The sequence below is a fragment of the Octopus sinensis genome, linkage group LG24 (genome assembly GCF_006345805.1).
Source record: "Octopus sinensis linkage group LG24, ASM634580v1, whole genome shotgun sequence".
Lineage (NCBI taxonomy): Eukaryota > Metazoa > Mollusca > Cephalopoda > Octopoda > Octopodidae > Octopus > Octopus sinensis.
The window spans coordinates 8,339,005-8,364,606 of NC_043020.1; the positions used below are offsets into that span (position 1 = coordinate 8,339,005).

Genomic DNA, 25,602 nt, shown 5'->3' on the forward strand with positions numbered 1-25,602 from the left:
AATAACCTCAAAAATGAGGTCGGGTCACACAATTTTGAGGTCTTTAGCTAAGGAAGGCAACTCTGCCTGAACAAGTAGACTGAGATGTACATACACTGTTATTGTATAGAGTGGAAGTTGAATATAAAGTTTTGAACTCATTATCTTGTGGTTAGTAATCCATTACCTTGGATTTGAAGCCATTAAGTCTTTAAGCATTATTTTACTGGGTTTAACCTTTCGACTTTCGCCATGATGGGGTATCACCTTCCAACATTTAATTGATCATAATGACCTCCGTATGTATTTCAATCTGGCATTTATTTTATAGATCTCTGCTTGATGAACTGCTAACTTTGAGACATAGTGGGAACACAATACTCAATTTAACAACAATTACAAACACACACACACACATTACATGCAAGAATGATTGTGTGGTTGAGAAGTTTGCTTCCCAACCACATGGTTCCATGTTCAGTCCCTCTGCACGGTACCTTGGGCAAGTGTTTTTTACTATAGCCCTAGGCCAACCACAGACTTGTGACTGAACTTGGTATTCAGAAACTGCAGCGTTGTTCTTCAGAAGATGACTGAAGAACATTTTTATAAAGAGGAGTGTGTGTGTGTGTGTGTGTGAATCTGTATGTTTTATGTGAATGTGCAACTGTTTGCATGTTAATACATGTGTGTGTATGTGTGCATCTATGTATATGAATCTATATGTGTATGAGTTTGTAACTGTCTATATTTATTGTATGGTTGCTTCTAAATGTGTGTCTATGGAATGTAATTTCTATGATGATGATGATGATGATGATGATAATAATAATGTTTGTCTATTCCTCCCTTCTTCAGGTATTCACTGAAATGAGGAATTACTTGCAGTTTGACTCCCTGGTGCCAATAGCTTCCTCGACTCCTCTTCCTGGACCATCAACTAGCAGGTAGGTTGCCATGGTAACCACTCCATTAGTAGGCCTGGTGGTCGTGATGTCATGTCAGCTGTGGCAGTGGGGTGATGGTGGCGGCTGTGTGTGTGGGGGGGTGTAGCTGTAGAAGATGTGTTATTTCCATGTCAGTCACAACAAAGCTCTCTCTCTCTCTCGTTTTAAAAGGTTTTTCACTTTTTAATCAAGGTGGATTGTGGAAGCACTCCGTCGGTACGACGACAAGGGTTCCGGTTGATCCGAATCAACGGAACAGCCTGCTCATGAAATTAACGTGTAAGTGACTGAGCACTCCACAGACACGTGTACCCTTAACGTAGTTCTCGGGGGATATTCAGCGTGACACAGAGAGTGACAAGGCCGGCCCTTTGAAATACAGGTACAACAGAAACAGGAAGTAAGAGTGAGAGAAAGTTGTGGTGAAAGAGTACAGCAGGGATCACCACCAACCCCTGTCGGAGCCTCGTGGAGCTTTAGATGTTTTCGCTCAATAAACACTCACAACGCCCGGTCTGGGAATCGAAACCGCGATCCTATGACTGCGAGTCCGCTGCCCTAACCACTGGGCCATTGCGACTCCACTTAAGCAAGGTACCTTTATCATTGAAAGTGATGTTATCATCATCATCACCCTCATCATCAAATGTCCAAAGACTATATCTTTCGGCAAGGTTTCTAAGGCTCGATGCTCTTCCTAACGTCAACCCCTTTACAACATGGACTGGGTGCTTTTTTTGTTTGTGCCACCAGCATTTGTGAGGATTACAAGCCTTGGGTTTGGTGGTGGGGGTCAGCTTCATGGCAAGGAATAAGGGGATTACTATGAGAGAAGGGGGCAGTCCAAGCTACTGTAGAAGGACCTGCATGGCTACTCAAAAAGGGTTGGTGGGTGATCAGTAGGGACTGCAAGACAGAGATGATGGCAGTAAGGTGCATGGGTAGCCCCACAAGGGCACTAGCTGAGTAGAAGTAGGTGGGTGGTTTTTTTTCAGATTTTATGGGAAGGTGAATGACAGGTGGGGGTTGGGGGTCAGACTGCCTAATTGGCTAAGGGTGAAAGGAGGATGAAAAGAGTGGGAGCGGTGCAAGTGAAAAAAGGTGACAGTAAAGTTCCATTCTTGAGTCATGCCAACTCCTAAGGGGCCAGTTTCCATGGTGTATAAATCCCACACCTGGACGGGACGCCAGTCCATTGCAGCGTTACTCATTTTTGCCAGCTTAGTGGACTGGAGCAACATGAAATGAAGTGTTTTGCTCAAGGACTCAACGCGTTGCCCGGTCCAGGAATCGAAACCACAATCTTACAATCACGAGTCCAACACCCCTAGCCACTAAACCACACATCTCTACTGGTGGTGCAAGTAGCAGGATTTGTAAAGATGATACAGCTGCTGGTGGCAGCAGGGATGAGGTAGACGTAGTGCACGAGAGGAGGGAGGAGACACTGTCATGGGCAGAGGACCCTGATTATACCACTTCCAGAATTCAGTCTTGTTGAGGAGGATGAGTCTTTTTAAGGATCACCATCAAATATTACCCACCATGACCACCACTGCTGCATCATCAACTAAAAGCCTCCAAACAGTATTATTGCTACCATCAGGGCAGTGAGCTGAAAGAATCGTTAGCCCACGGGGCAGTGAGCTGGAAGAATCGTTAGCCCACGGGGCAGTGAGATGGAAGAATCGTTAGCCCACGGGGCAGTGAGCTGGAAGAATCGTTAGCCCACGGGGCAGTGAGCTGGAAGAATCGTTAGCCCACGGGGCAGTGAGCTGAAAGAATCGTTAGCCCACGGGGCAGTGAGCTGGAAGAATCGTTAGCCCACGGGGCAGTGAGATGGAAGAATCGTTAGCCCACGGGGCAGTGAGATGGAAGAATCGTTAGCCCACGGGGCAGTGAGATGGAAGAATCGTTAGCCCACGGGGCAGTGAGCTGGAAGAATCCTTAGCCCACGGGGCAGTGAGATGGAAGAATCGTTAGCCCACGGGGCAGTGAGATGGAAGAATCGTTAGCCCACGGGGCAGTGAGCTGGAAGAATCGTTAGCCCACGGGGCAGTGAGCTGGAAGAATCGTTAGCCCACGGGGCAGTGAGCTGAAAGAATCGTTAGCCCACGGGGCAGTGAGCTGGAAGAATCGTTAGCCGACGGGGCAGTGAGCTGGAAGAATCGTTAGCCCACGGGGCAGTGAGCTGGAAGAATCGTTAGCCCACCGGGCAGTGAACTGGAAGAATTGTTAGCCCACGGGGCAGTGAGCTGGAAGAATTGTTAGCCCACGGGGCAGTGAGCTGAAAGAATCGTTAGCCCATGGAGCAGTGAGCTGAAAGAATCGTTAGCCCACGGGGCAGTGAGCTGAAAGAATCGTTAGCCCACGGGGCAGTGAGCTGGAAGAATCGTTAGCCCATGGGGCAGTGATGGTTTTGTGGCATTTCATCCATCTTTACATCCTGAGTTCAAATTCTGCTGTGGTCAACTTTATCTTTTCTCCTTTGAAGGTCATTAAAGTAACAGTTGATCATTGGGCTCAATGAAATCTACTTACCCTTTCCCCTGAAATTGCTGGCCTTGTGCCAGAATTTGAAATCACTATTAGTGATACCAACACCATCATTTTCGTAGGCACGTGGCTGAGTGGTTAGGGTGTTAGACTCATTATTGTAAGGTTGTTGTTTGGATCCCTGGACTGGGTGACACATTGTTTTCTTGAGCAAGACACTTCATTTCGTGTTGCTCCATCCACTCAACTAACAAAACTGAGTAACCGTATGATGGACTGGCGTCCCCTCCATCTGGGGAATGAAGCCGGGAAAGCAGCCCTTATGAGTCAGGCATGACTCAGGAAAGGAACTTACTTTACCATCGTCTTCATAGAGAGAAAGAAGGAAAGATAGAAATGTCTGTATGTGTGAATGTGAGTAAAGCGGTTCGGCAAAAAGAGACCGATAGAATAAGTACTGGGCTTACAAAGAATAAGTCCCGGGGTCGATTTGCTCGACTAAAGGCAGTGCTCCAGCATGGCCGCAGTCAAGTGACTGAAACAAGTAAAAGAAAAAAAAAATAATAATAAGTCTGACAAAATGTATTTTGTTCCACTTACAATTGTTTGATTAAATATCTTGACTCTTTGATTTCTTTATTTTAAGGGGTTTGACAAGGTTTTTTTGAACCCCTTGCCTTCATGTATATTATGTGTGTGTACATGCACACACCCACATTCTCTCTGTCTCTCTCTCACACACATTCTCTCTGTGTCTCTCACACTCTCTCTCCTCTCTCTCTCTCTCTCTCTCTCTCTCTCCCACTCACTCACACACACACACACACACACACACACACACACACCCACCCTCTGCAGTGTTGTGGACTTTCTGTTTCAGAGCTGCTCCTGCACCTGAGAAGTCCACTGCCAATTCAGAGCTGCTGGTTATGAGATCAATTAACTCCTGTCTCCAGTTTGAGAAGTCACTGGCTGCTCCCTGCATAAAGGTCTGTGTTCTCTCTTTCTTCTTTCTGATGTACATGATCCCCCCCCACACACACACACCCGCCTCATTATCCTAACTTTTACTCTGCTTAATCTCAATGGTCAATTTGGCTGTGTCACTGTGACATTGTCATCTGGGATGACAAGGTAAGGAAGTTGTTTAAAGAGTGCAACCTGATCATCTCTGTCCCTCTCTCCCCCTATATATATATGTGTGTATGTATATATATATATATATATATATATATATATAAATATAATACAAAATAAGAAAATAGAGAAATACACCTTAATCAATAATCAACTACCAGATAATACCCAATCACATAATTTATTAACCCACTAGCTGAAACAGCTGTAAGTTGTAGTTTATAGTTATATTTATATTTATACATATTGTACTTATTGTATCATATTACTCATTGATGTGCATTGTTTTGTTCTGTACTATTATGTTTGACCTTGATGTTCATATGTGGTGCTTATTTTGAATATATATATATATATGTAGACCTATCAAGCCGAGCAAAATCACAGTCATGGCAGATACTGGTGTCATGCAAATGGCACCCGTGCCGGTGGCATGTAAAAGCACCCATTACACTCTCAGAGCAGTTGGTGTTAGGAAGGGCAACCAGCCGCAGAAAGCCATGCCAAATCAGAATGGATCCTGGCACAGCCTTCCAATGTGCCAGCCCAGTTAAACCATCCAACCCCTGCCAGCATGGACAACGGACGTTAAATGATGATGATGATGATAACTTTTCTTTCTTCTGTCTCCCTCTTTCTCTCCATCTCATTCTCTCTTTTTGTTTCTCTGTTTGTCCATTTTGCTTTTCCTTTTCCTTTTCTCCCCGTCTGACCTCCCATCCGTTCCTCTCCCCCACAGATGATCGAACAGATCCATGGAGGCAGCAACCACCAAGTCTTGGACCTGTTGCTCCTCTTCCTGCTTCACTCTCTCAACCACACCAAAGCCGTGGAGAGTCTGTTCCGCAACAAGATCCGAGCTGGAGACTTCACACTAAAACTCCTCAATTCGGCCTTCCTGCAGCACTCGGTTGTGATGCAGGAGTACTTTACCAGCATCCAGTCCCTGTGTGTCACCTTCATCTCTTCACCTGAGTCATCCATCTCGCATTTTGCTAGTGTCATGTACCATCTGGCATTCCAGGTGTTTGATCGCTTCTGTCAACAGGTAAGTAGTGGATCTGTGTTGTATATATAAGTTGGGGGCGGGGGTATGTGTGAGTATACATGTGTACACGTTTGTATATGTATTGTGGGGGGAAATATTTGTGTGTGTATGTGTGTATGCATATATTTGTGCATGTGTGTGTGTATATATATATATATATATATATATGTATATAATAACAATTTAATAAATGAAACATATACATACATATATGTACATACCTACATCTATATGTATATATACATGCATATATGAGTACAAGACACCACAAATATAGAACACAACGAGAAACGAAAACATAAAATCAAACAAGGAAACAGACTTTTTTTAACAACGAAAAAACAGAGTACAAGACAAACAATACAAGGAATAATATACATATATATATATATATAATATATATATATATATATTATATATATATATATTATATATATATATATCATCATCATCGTCGTCATCATCGTCGTTTAACGTCCGTTCTCCATGCTAGCATGGGTTGGACGGTTCGACCGGGGTTCTGGGAAGCCAGAAGGCTGCACCAGGCTCCAGTCTAATTTGGCAATGTTTCTACAGCTGGATGCCCTTCCTAACGCCAACCACTCCGTGAGTGTAGTGGGTGCTTTTTACGTGCCACCTGCACAGGTGCCAGGCGGGGCTGGCAACGGCCACGGTCAGATTGGTGTATTTTATGTGCCACCGGCACGGAAGCCAGTCGAGGCGGTGCTGGCATCGGCCATGATATATATAAAATACAAAATGAGACAAGAGCACAAAACATCCGGAGAACTAGGTGATACAAAAAGGGACAACAAAACATCCAGACAGACGATACAAAAAAAACAAAACAAGGGCGGGTCATTTGAAGCCCTCTATCCTCAGTTAAACACCAGATCATTGTCACAATTTTACCTGATTATTCTTGAGATTGCTCCAATCTGGCCAGCCCCAAGGAAAAACTAAGAAAGCAGCAAATGTATAAATAAACAAGGATGTACATACATACCTTTTGAAGATAATGTTACTCGGATGTTCGTGTACCCAGGTTTCAGAACACTGGTCCTTTGGGCCTCAATTTCTCATCAGCATGATTTACCAAGACAAAAATTCAAAACACATCACATCTGAATTCTGTCTGTGTTCTGATTTGTTTGTACCAAGACCAGAAGTGCCTCAGTGTAAATACTCATTATTAATTAATATATATTTCTATATTATGTGTGGGTGTAGTTATCTTTGTATATGATTCTGTATAATCTTACACCTGTGTTTCTATATATATATATATATATATATATATATTCGTAATATGTCCTTGTATCTTTTGTCAGGAAATCATTGACAATTTGATCACCCACATTGGTTCTGGAATGCCATCAGAAGTTGATATGGCTCTCAATATTCTTATGAATCTGGCTGACACCTGTCTAAACTTGATCTCTCCTTTTGCCATCTTTATTAAGGTTTGTCTTGCCTTTTTTTTATATATATATCTGTTTAAAACTTGTTCATTTTCTGTATGTTTTTAACCCTTTCAATACTGTATTTATTTTGAGATGCTCTGTGTTTCTTTCAATTAATTTTAAATATAACAAAGAATTAGGTAAAATTACTTAGTTATCATTAACTTTGTAAAGGTTCAGGTACAAGATTTTTTTTTTTGCATCTCTTTATTACTCTTTTACTCTTTTACTTGTTTCAGTCATTTGACTGCGGCCATGCTGGAGCACCGCCTTTAGTCGAGCAGATCGACCCCGGGACTTATTCTTTGTAAGCCCAGTACTTATTCTATCGGTCTCTTTTGCCGAACCGCTAAGTGACGGGGACATAAACACACCAGCATCGGTTGTCAAGCAATGCTAGGGGGACAAACACAGACACACAAATACACACACACATACATATATACATATATACGACAGGCTTCTTTCAGTTTCCGTCTACCAAATCCACTCACAAGGCAAAGGTCGGCATGAGGCTATAGCAGAAGACACTTGCCCAAGATGCCACGCAGTGGGACTGAACCCGGAACCATGTGGTTGGTAAACAAGCTACTTACCACACAGCCACTCCTGCACCTTGTTAATTTTTATTTCTTCTTCCACCAGGGTCTTCTTGACTATTTTGACAAACTACGTCTCTCTCAAATTCGGAAGCTGTATTCAATCATCAGCCAATTAGCTTTCCATAGTGACCATGATGGCGGACACACAAAAGTAAGTTCCTATGTTCTTATAAATTCAAAATATGTCTAGTCTTGTTATGGAATGAGCTGCAGGACGTTAACCCTTTTATTACCATATTTATTTTGAGATGCTCTGTGTTTCTTTCAATTAATTTCAAATATAACAAAGAATTTAGTACAGTAACTGAGTTATCATTAAGCTAGAGTTAGGAACATAAATTGTGACTAAGGTTTGGTGGAAGATTTTAATTCAGAACTTATGAAAACAAGACATTTGTACTACAGAGCCAGAACTGGTTTCAGCCAGGTTGGTAACAAAAGGGTTAAAACAATAAGATTTTTGGAAGGGTGTTTGAATACAAACTGAAAATTGGTTATGATTCCTGTAGCATTTTGGCTCTTTTAACAGATTGACTGATATCGGTCACATTGTTCCCCATCTGACACTACCATATTTATTTCAGTAGGGTGCACATTCCTGTACACTGTGTCTCGCACATTGTAGGTAATGAAATTTTAGAAAAAGAAATATTTCATGCATATCATCATCATCATCATCATCAACTATTCTACCTGTTTTATGTTCAAACTGGCCAGATCCAGCCTCTCGCACCTACCCTACAATGTCATTCTGGAAGTAAACAGTCAAATCATTGAAATAAACACACCAACATCTGTTGTCAAGTGATGGCGGGGGACAAACACAGACACATAGATACACGTGGACATGCCTACAAAGTCAGAAAACAACACATCTCCCATGACTTTCGGAAACATTTTTTCACGCTCAGAGTTGCTGAAGCATGGAATAAACTGCCTGCGTCAGTTGTTGACTGCCATGACACTGCATCCTTTAAGGCCCTCATGCTTTCCAAAATCCGCCGAAACTACACCTGATTATATATACACTTTAGATGAGTTGTAGTGCACCTGAGCACTGTACACAATTATTATTATATATAAATATATGACAGTCTTCTTTGTTTCCGTCCACCAAATCCTCTTACAATACTTTAGTCAGCCTGAGGCTATAATAGAAGACATTTGCCCAAGGTACCACACTGGGATTGAACCCAGAACCATGTAGTTGGGAAGCCAACTTATTACCACACAGCAATGCCTACTCCTATATGTTCATATATATACACCCATACACATATTCTTTATTAATACTGATGGTCCCATTCACACTCTCTCTTTTAGTTGTTTCAGTCATTTGACTGCGGCCATGCTGGAGCACCGCCTTTAGTCGAGCAAATCGACCCCGGGACTTATTCTTTTGTAAGCCCAGTACTTATTCTATCGGTCTCTTTTTGCCGAACCGCTAAGTGACGGGGACGTAAACACACCAGCATCGGCTGTCAAGCAATGCTAGGGGGACAAACACACACACACACACACACATATATATATATATATATATACATATATACGACAGGCTTCTTTCAGTTTCCATCTACCAAATCCACTCACAAGGCATTGGTCAGCCCGGGGCTATAGCAGAAGACACTTGCCCAAGATGCCATGCAGTGGGACTGAACCCGGAACCATGTGGTCGGTTAGCAAGCTACTTACCACACAGCCACTCCAGCGCCTATTTGTTTATACACGTTTATTTATACCTAAGTTATTACAAGTTAACAATAATCTATATTCTTTCTCTTCCTGTCTCTCTCTCTCTCTTGTAGACAGACCTCCACATTGTGGTCAAGAAACAATTAATGAGTAACAAATTAAAGTAAGTACAGATAATTAATTAGTCACTAATTCAATATCATTGTTTTAACGTCCACTTTTTCATGTCAGCATGAGTCAGATGACTGGTGTACATTTTCACTCAGAAATTTGTTGCCTTGGAACTAATTACGTAAACCACTTTATTCTTTTTCTTGAAGGTATAAACAAAATGGAATCATTGGTGGTGTTATGTTGGTAAAGAACCTTATACCTGTCAGGTAAGTTAGTTCATTTGGATCTAGAACCTGCCTTGCATCTCTCAGGTATGTTGTCTCTTTGGGTCTTGAACAACATGCCTGTCGAGTATGTTGTTTCAATTTGGTGAAGACTTCACACCTGTCAGGTATGTTGTATGTTGTTTTGAGTTGGTCAACATCTCACACCTGGCAGGTAAGTTGTGTAATGTTGATCAATAACCTCACATCTATCGGGTAAGTTGTGCCTTTGAGTCAACTTCACACCTGTCAGTAAATTGTTTCATGTTGGTGAAGACTTTTATATTTGTCAGGTATGTTGTGTGGTGCTGATCAACCTCTCACACCTGTCTGGTATGTTGTTCATTGAGAACCTCGTATCTGTCAGGTGTGTTGTGTGATGTCATTTAAGCTTTCACACCTGTCAGGTAAGTTAATTCATGTGAGCCAACACTGCACAACTGACAGATAAGTTTATTCTTGTTAGTTAAGACCTGACACTTGCCAGGTATGTATTATTGTTTGAGTCAAGCCCTCACACCTGTCAGGTATATTGTGTGATGTTGGTTAAAACCACCATTGTATTACTGGTACCAGTTTGGTGACTTGGTGTGCTTGAAAAGAATCGTCAAACCAGGTGAAATCATAATTGTGACTGGTGCCAATGGTATGTAACAGCTCCTGTGCTAACGTTTCTGCCAGCTTGCCGCCTCTTCTAATACCCCTTTTGTTGTGGCAAGACACCTGTTTCTGTCTCTATCTCTTTGTCAAACTCTAACCTTTCATCCTCTGGCACAAGTTCCCCTCCTCAAATGCCCTGCCCCTCTCGTAATTCCTTGTATTGTGAGTTACTTGGTTACCCTGCCAGTGCTGGTGCCATGTAAAAAGCATCCAGTCCCCACTGTAAGGTGGTTGGCATTTGGAAGGGCACCCAGCTGTAAAAAATCATGCCAAAACTAACCTCACCTCTGCTAGTGCCACGTAAAAAGTACTGAGTCCACTCTGCAGAGTGGTTGGTGTTAGGAAGGGCATCCAGCTGAAAAATCCCTGCCAAAACAGACAGAATAGCCTAGGGTAATTTTTCTACCAGACCAGCTCCTGTCACAGTGATTATATATAATATATACACATATGTGTGTGTGAAGGTCCATGGCTTAGTGGTTAGGGTACCCGGCTCATGATTGTAAGGTTATGAGTTCAATCATGGCACAGGGCATCATAATCAATGGAGTGTCACTTATCTATCTATCTATCTATATATATACACACACACGTGTGTATTTTTTCAATGTGTACAAATAACACAGAAAAAAAATAGTTACCAGGGTAGCAAAAATTCACATAAGTGCCAACGATGTTACAGCCTACTTATAAAGGTAGAAATTCCAGGGTTTAGTGAAATGTTTTTGTATGACATAGATAAATTAAGAAATGGAGTTAAACGCAGGTGTTATTCAAATCTTTATACTTCCGACATATGTTTCGAAGAAGACATTGGTATTATTCCTAAGGGAATAAAATGATGTAAAACAATGTAATCATCTCGTCAGGGAAAAAAGAGAAACAAAACACATCAATAATCCATTTTAACCGAATGTGATTACCACGTATATGATGGAGGGAACGCTGGCAAGTTATTTCTTTTGTTTCTCTTTTTTCCCTGATGAGATGATTAAATTGTTATTGTTTTGCATCATTTTATTCCCTCAGGAATAAACCAACGTTTTCTTTGAAACATATGTCGGAAGTATAAATATTTGAATAACACCTACGTTTAACTCCATTTCTTTATCTATGTTATATATATATATACATATATATATATATGTGTGTGTGTGTATGTCAGTTTTGTATGTCTCAACAATTTCCTACAATTCTTACTGTTTTTGGTAATTTTCCTCCAACAGTGCTGATAATTTGGTGACCCCTGAAAATGTAAATGATGCCATTACCCTGTTGAAATTGATGAACACCAGCAGTCTGCAACTGGCCAGTGCTCGTGCTTTGTTCATGGACGAGCTGTCCATGGTCATCACCCACACAAAATTACATCCGAAAGTAGAGGTGAGTTCTTTGATCTAACTTCTCCAGTATTTTTGTGTCTCTTGCAGTTGTTAGTGGCAATGTCTAAATTCTTTTGTTACCATGTTTCTGTTGAGATGCTCTGTGTTTCTTTCAATTAATTTTAAATATAACAAAGAATTTAGCAAAACAACTTAATTATCATTAAGCTGGTATTAGGAACATAATTGTGACTAAGGTTTGGTGGAAGATTTTAATTCGGAACTCTTGAAAACAAAGACATTTGTATCACAGAGGCGGTTTCAGCCAGGTTGGTATCAAAAGGGTTAAGCTGATCCTGATCAAGAAAAGACCTGTGATCAAAGGTGTTCCATCCATGACAGTCCTGTCTTTAAATGGGAATGGTAGGCCTTGCCTTGCTTTACCTTGGGTCTTGAGAGGCGGTTGGATGGAACCTACACTCGCCTCCTTATGAGAGCTCAAAATCTCTCGTGGAAGTGCCATCCAACCAAAATGCAAATATATGGGAAATTACCACCTGTGTCATCTCTTGTGAAAGGTAGGAGAGTCCAGTTTGCTGGACAGTGTTGTAGAGCTGAAAAAGAAGTAATTTCTACTCTTCTCCTCTGGAAGCCATCTACTCGCAATACCAGAGGGCGCACACTCTCCTACCCTGATGTAATCTCCAGGGATACAGGCATCCAGCAACAGGACCTCCGTAATGCCATGATGGACCGTGAAGTCTGGCGTAGCATGGTAAATTCCATTGTCTCGACCACGGTCGAACAATGATGATGATGATGGGCCTTCAACTCTTGGATGCTGTCATAGGGTTGCCTTGTGTTGAGGATTTTCACACCTGACCGTGCTTCTCTCTCTCTCTACCATTCTGATCACAATTTTTGTAGTGGAAAGAATTTATATCGGATTCTGTCTTTATTCTTCAGGAATGGATCGAAGAGAACGTCATTGCAGACTTCCAGGACAGTTATGTGATTGATGTTCATGATGACTACTTAAAAAAGTAAGAACTACCATTACTACTACTACTACCAACACCACTATTCTACTACTACCACCACTATTACTACTCCACCCACTATACTAACTACCCCACCACCATTATTACTACTACTACCACCACCATCACTACTACTATCACCACCACTACCACCACCACCGCTATTACCACTACTACCATCACTACTACTACTACCACCACCACCACCACTACTACCACCACTAACTCTACCACCACCACTATTACTACTACTGCCACTACTACTTCTTTGTTTCTGAATTCTTTTCCTTCTTTCTTCTAACTTCTGAGTTCCTTTCAAGCGCTGGGTTCTCACAGAAGCAATGGCCAAGACTTTTGCTATAATGTTGTGCTTGAGAAGAAGACCCATCAAGCCGAGCAAAATCACAGTCATGGCAGATACCGATGTCACACAAATGGCACCTGTACTGGTGTCATGCAAATTGGCACCCGTGCCAGTGGCATGTAAAAGCAGCCCAGTGTCACGCAAATGGCACCTGTGCTGGTGGCACATGAAAGCACCCATCACATTCTCTAAATGATTGGCATTAGGAAGGGCATCCAGCTGTAGAAAACCATGCCAAATCAGACTGGAGTCTGGCGCAGCCTTCCAGCATGTCAGCCCAGTTAAACCGTCCAACCTATACCAGCATGGACAATGGATGTTAAATGATGATGATGATGATTATCATTAAACTTTAGTATTTAAACCGGCTATATCCAGCCAAAATATTTAATCTGTTTTATGCTCAAACTGACCAGATCCAGGCCCTCACACCTACCCTACAATGTTATTCTACATTAAGTAATTACACCATCAAGCTCTTGAAGATATGAGATAATACATGATTAATTCAAATCAATGGGAATCAATAAGCATTATGTTTGATTGAATAATCTGAACACTAAAGGGTTAAACAGAGAAAAAAGGAATTTCTTTTTTTTTTTTTTTTTTTTAACATAAATTCTCTCCGAAATGATTTTTACTTTGTATCCCTTTCTCTCCTCAGACAAACTCTGCTTCCTCTGGATTTCCAATACTCCCTGGACGATGATGTCGAAGACAACGTTGCCGTGATCATCCTACCACTCTTACTCTACGGAACAGCTTCCACTTCTCCTGTCTTTGACTATGCTGAAAGGTAAAGTTCATTGTGGATCTCTGCAATTTTTGATTGATTTCCTTGTTTCTGGAAATTTCCATAGAATCACTGAGGCTACAGTTCTATTTTACGTCTACTTTCCATGCCAGTATAGGTTATTGGGGACACAAACACACCAACACTGATTGTCAAGCAATGGGAGTGGTGAGACAAATACAGACACACATACACACACATATATGATGGGCTTCTTTCAGTTTACCAAATACACTCCATCCGGGGGATCACCACCATCCGGCAGGGGATGGTGGTGATCCCTGCTGTACTCTTTCACCACAACTTTCTCTCACTCTTTCTTCCTGTTTCTGTTGTACCTGTATTTCAAAGGGCCGGCCTTGTCACTCTCTGTGTCACGCTGAATATCCCCGAGAACTACGTTAAGGGTGCACGTGTCTGTGGAGTGCTCAGCCACTTACACGTTAATTTCACGAGCAGGCTGTTCCGTTGATTTGGATCAACCGGAACCCTCGTCGTCATAAACGACGGAGTGCTTCCATCCATAGGTTTTGGATAGGAATTGATATGAAGCAAGATTCTTACAGCTTGATGCTCTTCCTGTTGCTAACCCTTAACTGTTTGCTCTATTAAGTAAGGGATTTCTTTTTTATTGCACAGGTTGTAGAAAGTGCTGAACTACCTGTAGTTCAGTCAAAAAAGAAATCCCTTACTTAATAGAGCAAACAGTTAAGGGTTAGCAACAGGAAGAGCATCAAGCTGTAAGAATCTTGCTTCATATCAATTCCTATCCAAAACCTATGGATGGAAGCACTCCGTCGTTTACGACGACGAGGGTTCCGGTTGATCCAAATCAACGGAACAGCCTGCTCAGTGATTGCCACCATAAAAACAGATGTTAAATGTTGAATATATATATATGAGTAGGAGTGGCTGTGTGGTAAGTAGCTTGCTTACAAACCACATGGTTCCGGGTTCAGTTCCACTGCGTGGCACCTTGGGCAAGTGTCTTCTACTATAGCCTCAGGCCGACCAAAGCCTTGTGAGTGGATTTGGTAGACAGAAACTGAAAGAAGCCCATCGTATATATGTATGTGTGTGTATATATTTGTGTGTCTGTGTTTGTACCCCCAACATCGCTTGATAACCGATGCTGGTGTGTTTACGTCCCCGTAACTTAGCAGTTCGGCAAAAGAGACCGATAGAATAAGTACTAGGCTTCCAAAGAATAAGTCGCGGGGTCGATTTGCTCGACTAAAGGCGGTGCTCCAGTATGGCCACAGTCAAATGACTGAAACAAATAAAAGAGTATGAGTGTATTTGGTAAACTGAAAGAAGCCCATCATATATATGTGTGTGTATGTGTGTCTGTATTTGTCTCACCACTCCCATTGCTTGACAATCAGTGTTGGTGTGTTTGTGTCCCCAATAACTTAGCAGTTTGGCAAAAGTGACCAATCAAATAATTACCAGACTTAAGAAAGTAAATAAAAACAAGGGTCAATTCATTCAGAAAAGAAATCCCAGCATGGCCACAGTCTAATGACTGCAACAAATATAAGCAAATGATACACACACATAAACATGGCATATGGCTTAGTGGTTAGGGTGTTGGACTCCTGATTGTAAGATCGTGGTTTCAATTCCTGGACTGGCTGATGCATTTTGTTCTTGAGCAAAACACTTCATTTCACATCGTTCCAGTCCACTCACTTGTCAAAAATGAGTAACCCTGTGATGGACTAGCATCCCATCCAGGTGGGGGTGAGGGGAATTTATACACCATAGAAACCAGGAAACCGTCCCTTATGAGCCAGTATGCCTCAAAAGGGTAACCTTACCTCTACATAAGCATACACATTCACAATGGACTTCATGTGGTTTCTGTCTCCCATATTTCTTCACAAGACCCTGGCTCTTGTGGACTTGGGGTTTTAGGTGCAGACACTTACCCGAGATATTGTGAAGTGGGGCTGAAATTAAAATCCCACATAGTTACATCATCATCTCCATCATCAACATAATCATCATCATCCTCATCATTTGTTTCATCCGTTATTGTTTTCATCATTGTCATTCTCCTCCTTATCATCATTATCCTTTTCTACTCTAAGCACAAGGCCCGAAATTTTTGGGGAGGGGGGCCCAGTCAATTAGATTGACCCCAGTACACGACTGGTACTTAATTTATTGATCCTGAAAGGATGAAAGGCAAAGCCGACCTCGGCGGAATTTGAACTCAGAACATAAAGACAGACGAAATACTGCTAAGCATTTAACCCAGCGTGCTAACGCTTCTGTCAGCTCGCCACCTTTATTATTAGTGTCATCACTATTAGTGTCATCACTGAAGGTGGCAAGCTGGCAGAATCATTAACGTGTCCAACAAAATGCTTAGCAGTATTTTGTCTGCCGCTACGTTCTGAGTTCAAATTCCGCCGAGGTCAACTTAGCCTTTCATCCATTTGTCTGTCCTTGTTTGTCCCCTCTATGTTTAGCCCCTTGTGGGTAGTAAAGAAATAAGAATCACTAACGTGTTGGACAAAATGCTCAGTGGTATTCCATCTGTCTTGTGTTCCGAGTTCAAATTCTGCCCACGTCAACTTTACCTTTTGTCCTTTTGGGGTCAATGAAATAAATGCTAGTTGCACACTGGGGTCAGTGTCCTTGACTTACCCCTGTCCCCAAAAACAATCAAGCCTCACACCTATAATAGAAAGGGTCTTTATTGTCATCCCTGCTTCTTCATTATCTTCATTGCTGTTGTCATTATTAACTAAAGTCATCCCTCTTTCTTTCTTTTGTATATCCTTTGTAGTAGCCTGTCATCTCCCTTGTGTCTCGTGCCCACCCTTCGTCTCCTTGGAGTCCAACAGTTACAGAAAAACAATAACCTTGACGACATCATGGCCTTATTAGGTAAGGGAGGAGGATTTTGAAATTTCAACATTTTGTAATTCCTATTTTTGTTGTTACCATTTTTTAAAAGCCTTTGTTAATTATAGTTTGTCTTCTTGGAATCACTTTTTTCGTGGGAATTACTGTTTATTATGATGTTTAATGCTAATGAAACAGCTGTTGAGCACATGAATTACTTGTCACCTTAGGCAAGTGTCTTCTACAAAACTCCAGGTTGACCGATGCTTTGTGAGTGAATTAGATGGATATATATATATATATATACACTTTATTAAAAAGCATAAAAATATCACAAAAACTGTTACTCAGAGTATCACATTCCTGTTCGTCAGACAAAGCAAAACTGTCCGATGAGCAAGAATGTGAAACTCTGAGTAACAGTTTTTTGTGATATTTTTGCTGTTTTTATTAAAGCATGTTACTCTACCTCTGGTATTCGAGTACTATTTTACCACCTTGTTTCGCATTTATGTGCTTACTCTTGTATATATATATATGTATATATATATATAATCGATTGCACATACTTAATGTACAAGGTATGAGTATTTGTCGGTAAGCTGTGATTTGGTATGGGAAGATTACTCTCTCAAAGCACTGGGAGTTAAAACACCTGAAAGTCATGGACAGGTGAGACACCCCAAATCCCATTCAGGAGTGATGGCAGTTGATATTTCGCTGTTTTGGGGATGTTAATCATCATCATCATCATCATCATCATTTAATGTCCGTTGTCCATGCTGGCATGGGTTGGATGATTTGACCTAAGCTGGTAGGCTGCACCAGACTGCAGTCTGATTTGGTATGGTTTTCTACAGCTGGATGCCCTTCCTACTGCCAACCACTCTAACAGTGTAATAGGTATTTTTATGTGCCATTGGCACAGGTGCCATTTGCGTGACACCCGTATCTGCCATGGCTGCAATTTTGCTTGGCTTGATGGATCTTCTTCCTAAGCAGAATATAATGCCAAAGGTCTGTCGTTGCCTGCGTGAGGCCCAATGCTCGAGAGGAACTTGGCCACTTTGTCTCCATGAGGCCCGACACATGAAAGGAGCTCAGCCACTTTACCTCTATGAGGCCCTACGCGTGAAAGGTTCTCTTTACGGTGCCAGTTACACAACACCAGCATCGGTACTGCCAAATACACAAAGCATATACATCGAGTATGTGTGATCGATAATGTTTATTACACTCGCGCCCCTGCTTCTGTTTCATATTTGAATATATGTGTAGGCGCGGGCATGGCTGTGTGGTTAGGGAGCTTGCTTCCCAGCTTCATGGTTTCGAGTTCAGTCCCACTGCGTGGCACTTTGGCCAGGTGTCTTCTACCAAAGCCCCAAGCCGACCAAAGCTTTGCGATTGAATTCGGTAGGCGGAAGTTACTGCTGTGTGTCTGTGTGCGTGTAGGTGCTCAGTGCCTCTCCGAAAAAGAGAGAGAGGGGGGGTGTCTTTGTGCTTGTTTACTTCCCTGTAACTTCGCGGTTCAGCAAGAAGGTACCAATAGAATAAGTATCAGCCTGGAAAATAAATACTGGGATTGATTTGTTCGACTAAACCCTACAAGGTAGTACTCCAGCATGGCCGCAGTCCAGTGATTGAATCAAGTCAAAGTTAACCTCTGTATGTGAAATACATGAATTTCCTGCTTTGCCTCCTAAATATTTCGTTTTTGGGATTTGGTTTGCAAGATTCTTTATGTGAGTTCGTGTGTTGAAGCAAATTTTTCGTTGAGTCTTGTAACCTTTTCAATAGTCTTGACTATTGAAATTGAAAAGGTTGCAAGACGCAACGAAAAATTTTATGGAAAATAAAAATAAGAAATAAGTGGAAATTTTACCGGTGAGTGTGTTACATTATAAGGCACAAAAAGAAAATGACTCTCCCCTGACACAACAGAACTTCTAAATAGTGTTTAGAACGAAATGTAAGGGAGATAACTCTAATCCGATTTTTAATACGTGATATCACGAAGAAAGATAACTCTAGCCCTCATAATCTCTATCTCTCTCTTACCCTTTGTCTTATTGGGAGATAACTCTAATCTATTAAGTGCAAAACGAAATTGCTATTCTTCGTCTGAACACAGAAATTAGGATAACAAGCATTCCTGATCCTTTATCTTTTACTTGTTTCAGTCTTTGTAATGCGGCAATGCTAGAACACCGCCTTGAAGAGATTTTAGTTGGTCAAATTTTTCCTTTTTTAAAGCCTGGTACTTATTCTATCGTCGTCTTTTGCCGAACTGCTAAGTTATGGGGATGTAAACAAACCAACACCGATTAAGTGGTGATGGGGTGAAACACATACACACACACACACCTCGATATATATATCATCCAATCCATGCCAGCATGAAAAACAGACATTAAATGATGATGATGATGATACATGGTTCTGGGTTCAGTCCCACTGCATGACACCTTGGGAAAGTGTCTTCTGCTATAGTCTTGGGCCAACCAAAGCCTTGTGAGTGGATTTGGTAGGCGGAAACTGGAAGAAGTTTTTCACCTACCACTACTTAACAACCAGTGTCGGTGTGTTTACATTCCTGTAACTTAGCAATTCAGCAAAAGAGAATGATAGAATAAGGACCAGGCTTAAAATGAATGAGTACAGGGGTTAATTTGTTCAACAAAAGTTGTTCAAGGTGGTGCCCCAGCAGGGCCACAGTCTAATGACAGATACAAGTAAGAGATGAGAGATAAGAAAATCCTAGTTCAAGGAAGATTTGGGTACTATTTCTAGCAATTCAAACTTCCACATGGAGGATCATTCCCGAGCTCATGGCACTACATTTCAAAGTTTGATGAGCAAAAGGAGTGATTTTTTTTTTCCTCTTCTGTCCACCCACGATGAAGGTCATCTGAGATTGTTTGTCTATTCTAGGTTGTCCATTGTGTGTGACAACATCCCAGGTCATTGAGAAAATCGAGACATTGCCATCCGCAGAGAAAGAAATCCTATGCTCCTCTTTGTTCTACACCCTGAATTGGTTCCGTGAGGTGAGTGTTGATCCTTTTATTTTAATCAACCCTGTCTCTTCTTAGCACTCTCCGTCGGTTACGACGATGAGGGTTCCGGTTGATCTGAATCAACGGAACAGCCTGCTCGTGAAATTAACGTGTAAGTGACTGAGCACTCCACAGACACGTGTACCCTTAACGTAGTTCTCGGGGATATTCAGCGTGACACAGAGAGTGACAAGGCCGGCCCCTTTAAATACAGGTACAACAGAAACAGGAAATAAGAGTGAGAGAAAGTTGTGGTGAAAGAGTACAGCAGGGATCACCACCATCCCCTGCCGGAGCCTTGTGGAGCTTTTAGGTGTTTTCGCTCAATAAACACTCACAACACCCGGTCTGGGAATCGAAACCGCGATCCTATGACCGCGAGTCTGCTGCCCTAACCACTGGGCCATTGCGCCTCCACAATCAACCCTGTAAAGTGGTTGGCATTAGGAAGGACAACAAACTAGGCCTTGGGCAGAATTTGATCACAGGATGTAAAGACAGACAAAATACCCATGTCCAGTGTGCTAACAATTCAGCCAACCCACACCTTAATAATAATAATAATAATCCTTTCTACTGAAGGTACAAGGCCTGAAATTGGGGGTGAGGGGACTAGTTGATTACATCAACCCCAGTGTTTCACTGGTACTTAATTCGTTGACCCCAAAAGGATGAAAGGCAAAGTTGACCTCAGCAGAATTTGAACTCAGAATAGGAAGATGGTTGACTATAATAATAATAATAATAACAATGGTTTCTGATTCAGAGACAAGACCAGCAGTTTTGCGGATCAGAGATTGGTCAATAACCATCAACTGCAGGATTGTAACTGGTGCTTCAAAAGGGATGAGAGACAAAGTTGACTTTAGTTGGATTTGAACTCAGGCCATAAAGAGATGGAATGAATACTGTAAGGCACTTCTACCGACACCCAAACTATTCTGCTAATCCACCACCCTTATCTAAGAACTAATAACGGTTTCTGATTTCAGCTGAAGGCCAGTTATTTTCAGGGGAGCGTGTTAGTCAGGGTCATCAACCCCAGAGATGAACTTGTCTGGGGTTTCCTTTTATCGACAGTACACCCCACCACTTGCTGGTTCAATGTGAAAAAACCAGTTGAATAGAGTACTGTACTTGAAAATGAGAGTTGGCATCAGAAACGATGTCTGGCAGTAGAGCAGTTCTTTTTGTGGCCTCTACAACACTGTATATCACAGATTCTTCTTCTTACCCCCCCCCCCTCTCTCTCTCTCAGTCTGTCTCTTAATCTATCTCTTTGTCTCTCTCTCTCTCCTTACAGATCATCAATCTATTCAGCACCCAGAGTGATCCGGAAGTTTCAGGCAAAGTTATCTTAAGGTTGAAGAACATCACAGAGACACAAGAACTTCTGGTGAAATGTCTGGCTGGTAAGTAGACAGAACTGCTGAACAAAGGTAGCACATGTAGCTTATTGTCATGGCAATTCTCAATAAGCTCCAGCTGAGTTCATCAAATGATCAAAGGCAATCTAGCCATGACCACCCCATGTTATAATATTTCTAGGACTTTATTTCGGTCAATGTTATATTCTAGTGATTTTGCTGTGAATGTGTGCAGAAATGTTGCATTATGTGTAAATTTTGCATTTCTTTACAAAGCATGTGTGCATCTATGCAAGTAATCATTTTTCAAATATTTTTAATTAAAAAGGATCTTGATTTCATCTAGAAAATGCTCTGTGTTTGCACATGCATTTTCTATTGTCATAAAACATCTGTCTTAGTGATGATGAAGGATGTGATGGGAGGGTAAAGATCCCCCACCCAGGGTCACTATTGTTGTTTATCTCTCATCTGTTTCTGTGTTCCTTGCAGCAACTCCTGGTTATGTCCCACCCATAACCTGCTTTGACACCGATGAAGCACCTGCTGTGGTCTCTGCTTCCAAATCTGCATCGGCAGCAGCAACTGGCACAGCATCAACATCAACAACTAATGGCAGCAAACGGGCTAAGAAAAGGTAAAGGAATGCAGTTGATCTTTTCATTGATATACATTGCATGCATGTGTGTGTGTGCGTGTGTGTGTATGTGGCTGCATTTATGCAGGGCTGGATTAAGACCCTTAAGAGCCCAAAGTACTTAAAAGATTTTAATGCCCCTATATATGCGTGTGTGTGTGTATATATATATATATATATATATATAGGGAAAGTTTACGAAAAAAACAAAAGACGAAGACAGGTGGTGTACAAAACAAACAGATGTATTAGTATCAAATCCATTCATAAGGCCTTGATAAGCTCAAGGCTTTAGTAGAAGATGCTATCCCAAGGTGCAACACACTTGAATGAACCTGAAACTACACAGTCGCAAAGCAAGGTTCTTGACCACACAGCTTCTTCGTTTTTGTTTTTATTTTCCAAATATCTTATAACATCCTTCCTTTATTACTCTCCTCTCACCTCCCCCTTCTTGTATTTGTAGGAAGAAACCCAACAAAACCAGTGAAGATTCCTGTGATGCTCCACCTGTAAGTTCTTGGTTTACCATTCCTTTAGAACATGTTCCTGTAATATTGTGTTTTGGGACAGTCATTATGCCAATAATAATAACACACACACACTGGTTCAATATCACTTTATTATTAGCCAAATATTTTCCTCTCTGGCCAACCTCTCATCAACTTTTTCAAGTATAACTTGAAAAGGAAGGTGAGAGTAGAGATGGAAGTTTTGTCAAATGAAAAGTTTAATAAAAGGTGGGTGAATGTGGCAAGGATGGTACGCATGAAAAATGGACCCACTTTGAGCATGTACCTGTATAACAAAAAGAGAAAGGGTGCTTTGCTCTCATGTTTTTTTCCGAGGTTACCGTGATGTTTTTTCGAAGGTTTTTCTTTCTACAGATAACCTTAGTCAGTGTTATATTTTCTCCCCCTTTTGGGAATTTCTGCTGTTAAAACATTACAGTGTTATCTCTTTGTGTACACGTCTCAAAGCGTTTTTGATCCCTATTAATCGGTTTTGAAAAGAAAAATTCTACATTGTATTGTTCCCTCTGTGTTTGGCCCTGCGTGGCTTAAGAAAGAAATCTATTACCAGTTAACTTCTCAATTATTTGTTTAATGTGCTGGTTAAACAATCAATCGATTAGTTAGTTGGTTTGATATTTAACCAATTAACTTATAATAAAGAAGTGATATTAAACCAGTGCATGTGTTGTTATTGGTGTAGTGACACTCTCAAGACAAGATTAGTTTCAACACATAAATTCACATCATGGATCTTGCAGACCAAATACAAAACCAAAGTAATGTCATTGTAATGTGTCATAGTTTAACAGTCTTCTGAATTTAAATTACTTCATTAGCAATGCAGTAATTAATTAAGAAATATATAATGCAGATCAATAACTCCAAAGGGATAGAAAGAAAAAGTAATTAGTATTTTAAGCACAAAACAGACCTCCTGCTTCAGATTATCTTCTCAATTTTAGATTTTTAAAAAATTGATGCTTGTTTCCCAACCACATGGTTCAGGGTTCAGTCCCACTTCATGGCACCTTGGACAAATGTCTTCTATTATAGCCTCAGACAAACCAAAGTGTCATGAGTGGATTTGGTAGAGGGAAACTTAAAGAAGCCCATTGCTGGTGGTATGTAAGAAAATCAACCTTTAAACGTTGGGCCTCACAGAGGCAAAGTGGGTGCGCACGCACCTATATATATATATATATATATGAGTTTTGATTCCTGGACATTGTGTAACACCACCTTGGGTCTTCTTGATACCAATACCTCTCTCTCTCTATATATATATATATATATATATTAACCACTAAACCTTTTTTTTTATTTTCTCTCTCTGTTTATTTCTGTGTTCCTTTCTGACGAAGAGCATAGGCTCGAAACATAAAAGACTTTCTCACTTCCCGAGCGTTAAACTAGTACATCCGTTTGTTGTTTACACACCTGTCTTCGTCTTTTGTTTATTTTTTTGTAAATTTCAACTATATATACATATGCATATAAATACATGGTATATTGTGGGTACATGTTATACATTCCAAAGCACCTTAAGGTACACAGACAGTGCACCCTTGTACCTTATAATAGTGGAAAACTATTCCAAACTGGTATAGTTTCATCTCCTGGATACAAATTTATTGTTTATTTTGCTGCAGGAAAATACTTCAGGGTCGGGTTCACAGGTGGACAGCAGCAAAGAAGGTAAAGAAGGTACCCCGAATACTGTTGACCTTCTTAGCTATCACCAGTATTTCAGGTATGTTTCTTTTCTTTTTCACCTGGATTTTTTACCTTTGTTATTTAAAGAGTTCATAATATATTTAGTCTGTTTGAAACTATGTGCTAAGTCAACCTCACTCTGTAAAGGACATGGTAAATATATATAAACATGTGGTCTAGTGGTTAGGATTCCTGGCTTTCACCCAGGCGGCCCGGGTTCAATTCCCGGCATGGGAACGCTAGATTTTAAGGCCGATGCCAGCGCCGCCTCAACTGGCTTCCGTGCAGGTGGCACGTAAAATGCACCAATCCGACCGTGGCCGATGCCAGCCTCGCCTGGCACCAGTGCAGGTAGCACGTAAAAAGCACCCACTACATTCACAGAGTGGTTGGCGTTAGGAAGGGCATCCAGCTGTAGAAACATTGCCAGATAAGACCGGAGCCTGGTGCAGCCTTCTGGCTTCCCAGATCCCCGGTCGAACCGTCCAACCCATGCTAGCATGGAGAACGGACGTTAAATGATGATGAGGGCAAGTTTAATTATTTCTCTCTGAGTGAAGGAAAATGATGATAGATACATATTTACATATGTGTGTGTGTGTATGTAAGTTTATGTGTCTATATGTATATATAGATCATCATCATCATCATTTGGGATCTGTTTTACATGCTGGCATGTGTTAGATGGCTTAACCGGAACTGGTAAATCAGAGAACTGCACCAGGTTCCAGTCTGATCTGGCAGGATTTCTACAATTGTATCCCCTTCCTAGTGCCAACCACTCCAAGGGTGAAGTCTTTTATATATCCTGCTTTTATATATATATATATATATATATATATATATATATATATATATATATATATATATATATATATATATATATTATATATATAATATATATATATATATAATATATATATATAGAGAGAGAGAGAGAGAGAGTACTGCCTGATTGGCACCCATACCAGTGTGGCACATAAAAAGGACCATTAAAGCGTGATCATTGCCAGTGCCGCCTGACTGGCTCTCATGCCATTGTCACATAAAAAGCACCCACTAACACTCTCGGAATGGTTGGCATTAGGAAGGGCATCCAGCTGTAGAAACTTTGCCAGATCAGACTGGAGCCTGGTGCAGCCATCTGGTTCGCCAGCCCACAGTCAAACCATCCAACCCATGCCAGCATGGAAAGCATACATTAAACGACGATGATGATAATGATGAGAGAGAGAGAGAGAGAGAGAGCACAAAAATGAAGTAAAAAAAAAAACTAACGAGCCAAGGAAATTGATATACGTTTATATTTCTTTTGATTTTGTTTTTCTTTTTTATCTAATTACCAGAGAATTAACGATTGATGTTTTAGACATTCTGTTGGTTGGCAAAATCACGAGTAAAGATCTTGATTCCCAAATGAACACAGAGGTTTGTCTTACTTTCACATCTCTCTCTCTCTCTCTTTCTCTCTCTCTCTCTCTCTCTCTTCCTTTCTCTCTCTCTCTCTTCCCTTTCTCTCTCTCTCTCTTCCTTCC

The 25,602-nt window shown here is 41.1% G+C and overlaps 1 protein-coding gene across 1 annotated transcript in view; it reads left to right on the forward strand.

The window, feature by feature from the left end:
• The window catches only part of LOC115223925 (Fanconi anemia group D2 protein-like), a 77,275-nt gene that overhangs the window by 22,380 nt on the left and 29,293 nt on the right, over positions 1–25,602 (forward strand). Inside the window, exons 13-29 of the mRNA XM_029794658.2 lie at positions 838–926; positions 4,303–4,411; positions 5,299–5,607; positions 6,939–7,070; positions 7,716–7,823; positions 9,481–9,530; positions 9,688–9,747; positions 11,631–11,787; positions 12,693–12,769; positions 13,795–13,926; positions 16,721–16,821; positions 19,711–19,826; positions 21,139–21,247; positions 21,695–21,839; positions 22,306–22,351; positions 24,004–24,104; positions 25,414–25,495. Of these exons, the coding sequence (XP_029650518.2) occupies positions 838–926; positions 4,303–4,411; positions 5,299–5,607; positions 6,939–7,070; positions 7,716–7,823; positions 9,481–9,530; positions 9,688–9,747; positions 11,631–11,787; positions 12,693–12,769; positions 13,795–13,926; positions 16,721–16,821; positions 19,711–19,826; positions 21,139–21,247; positions 21,695–21,839; positions 22,306–22,351; positions 24,004–24,104; positions 25,414–25,495 (1,923 nt within the window). The remainder of the gene's footprint in view (positions 1–837; positions 927–4,302; positions 4,412–5,298; positions 5,608–6,938; positions 7,071–7,715; positions 7,824–9,480; positions 9,531–9,687; positions 9,748–11,630; positions 11,788–12,692; positions 12,770–13,794; positions 13,927–16,720; positions 16,822–19,710; positions 19,827–21,138; positions 21,248–21,694; positions 21,840–22,305; positions 22,352–24,003; positions 24,105–25,413; positions 25,496–25,602) is intronic.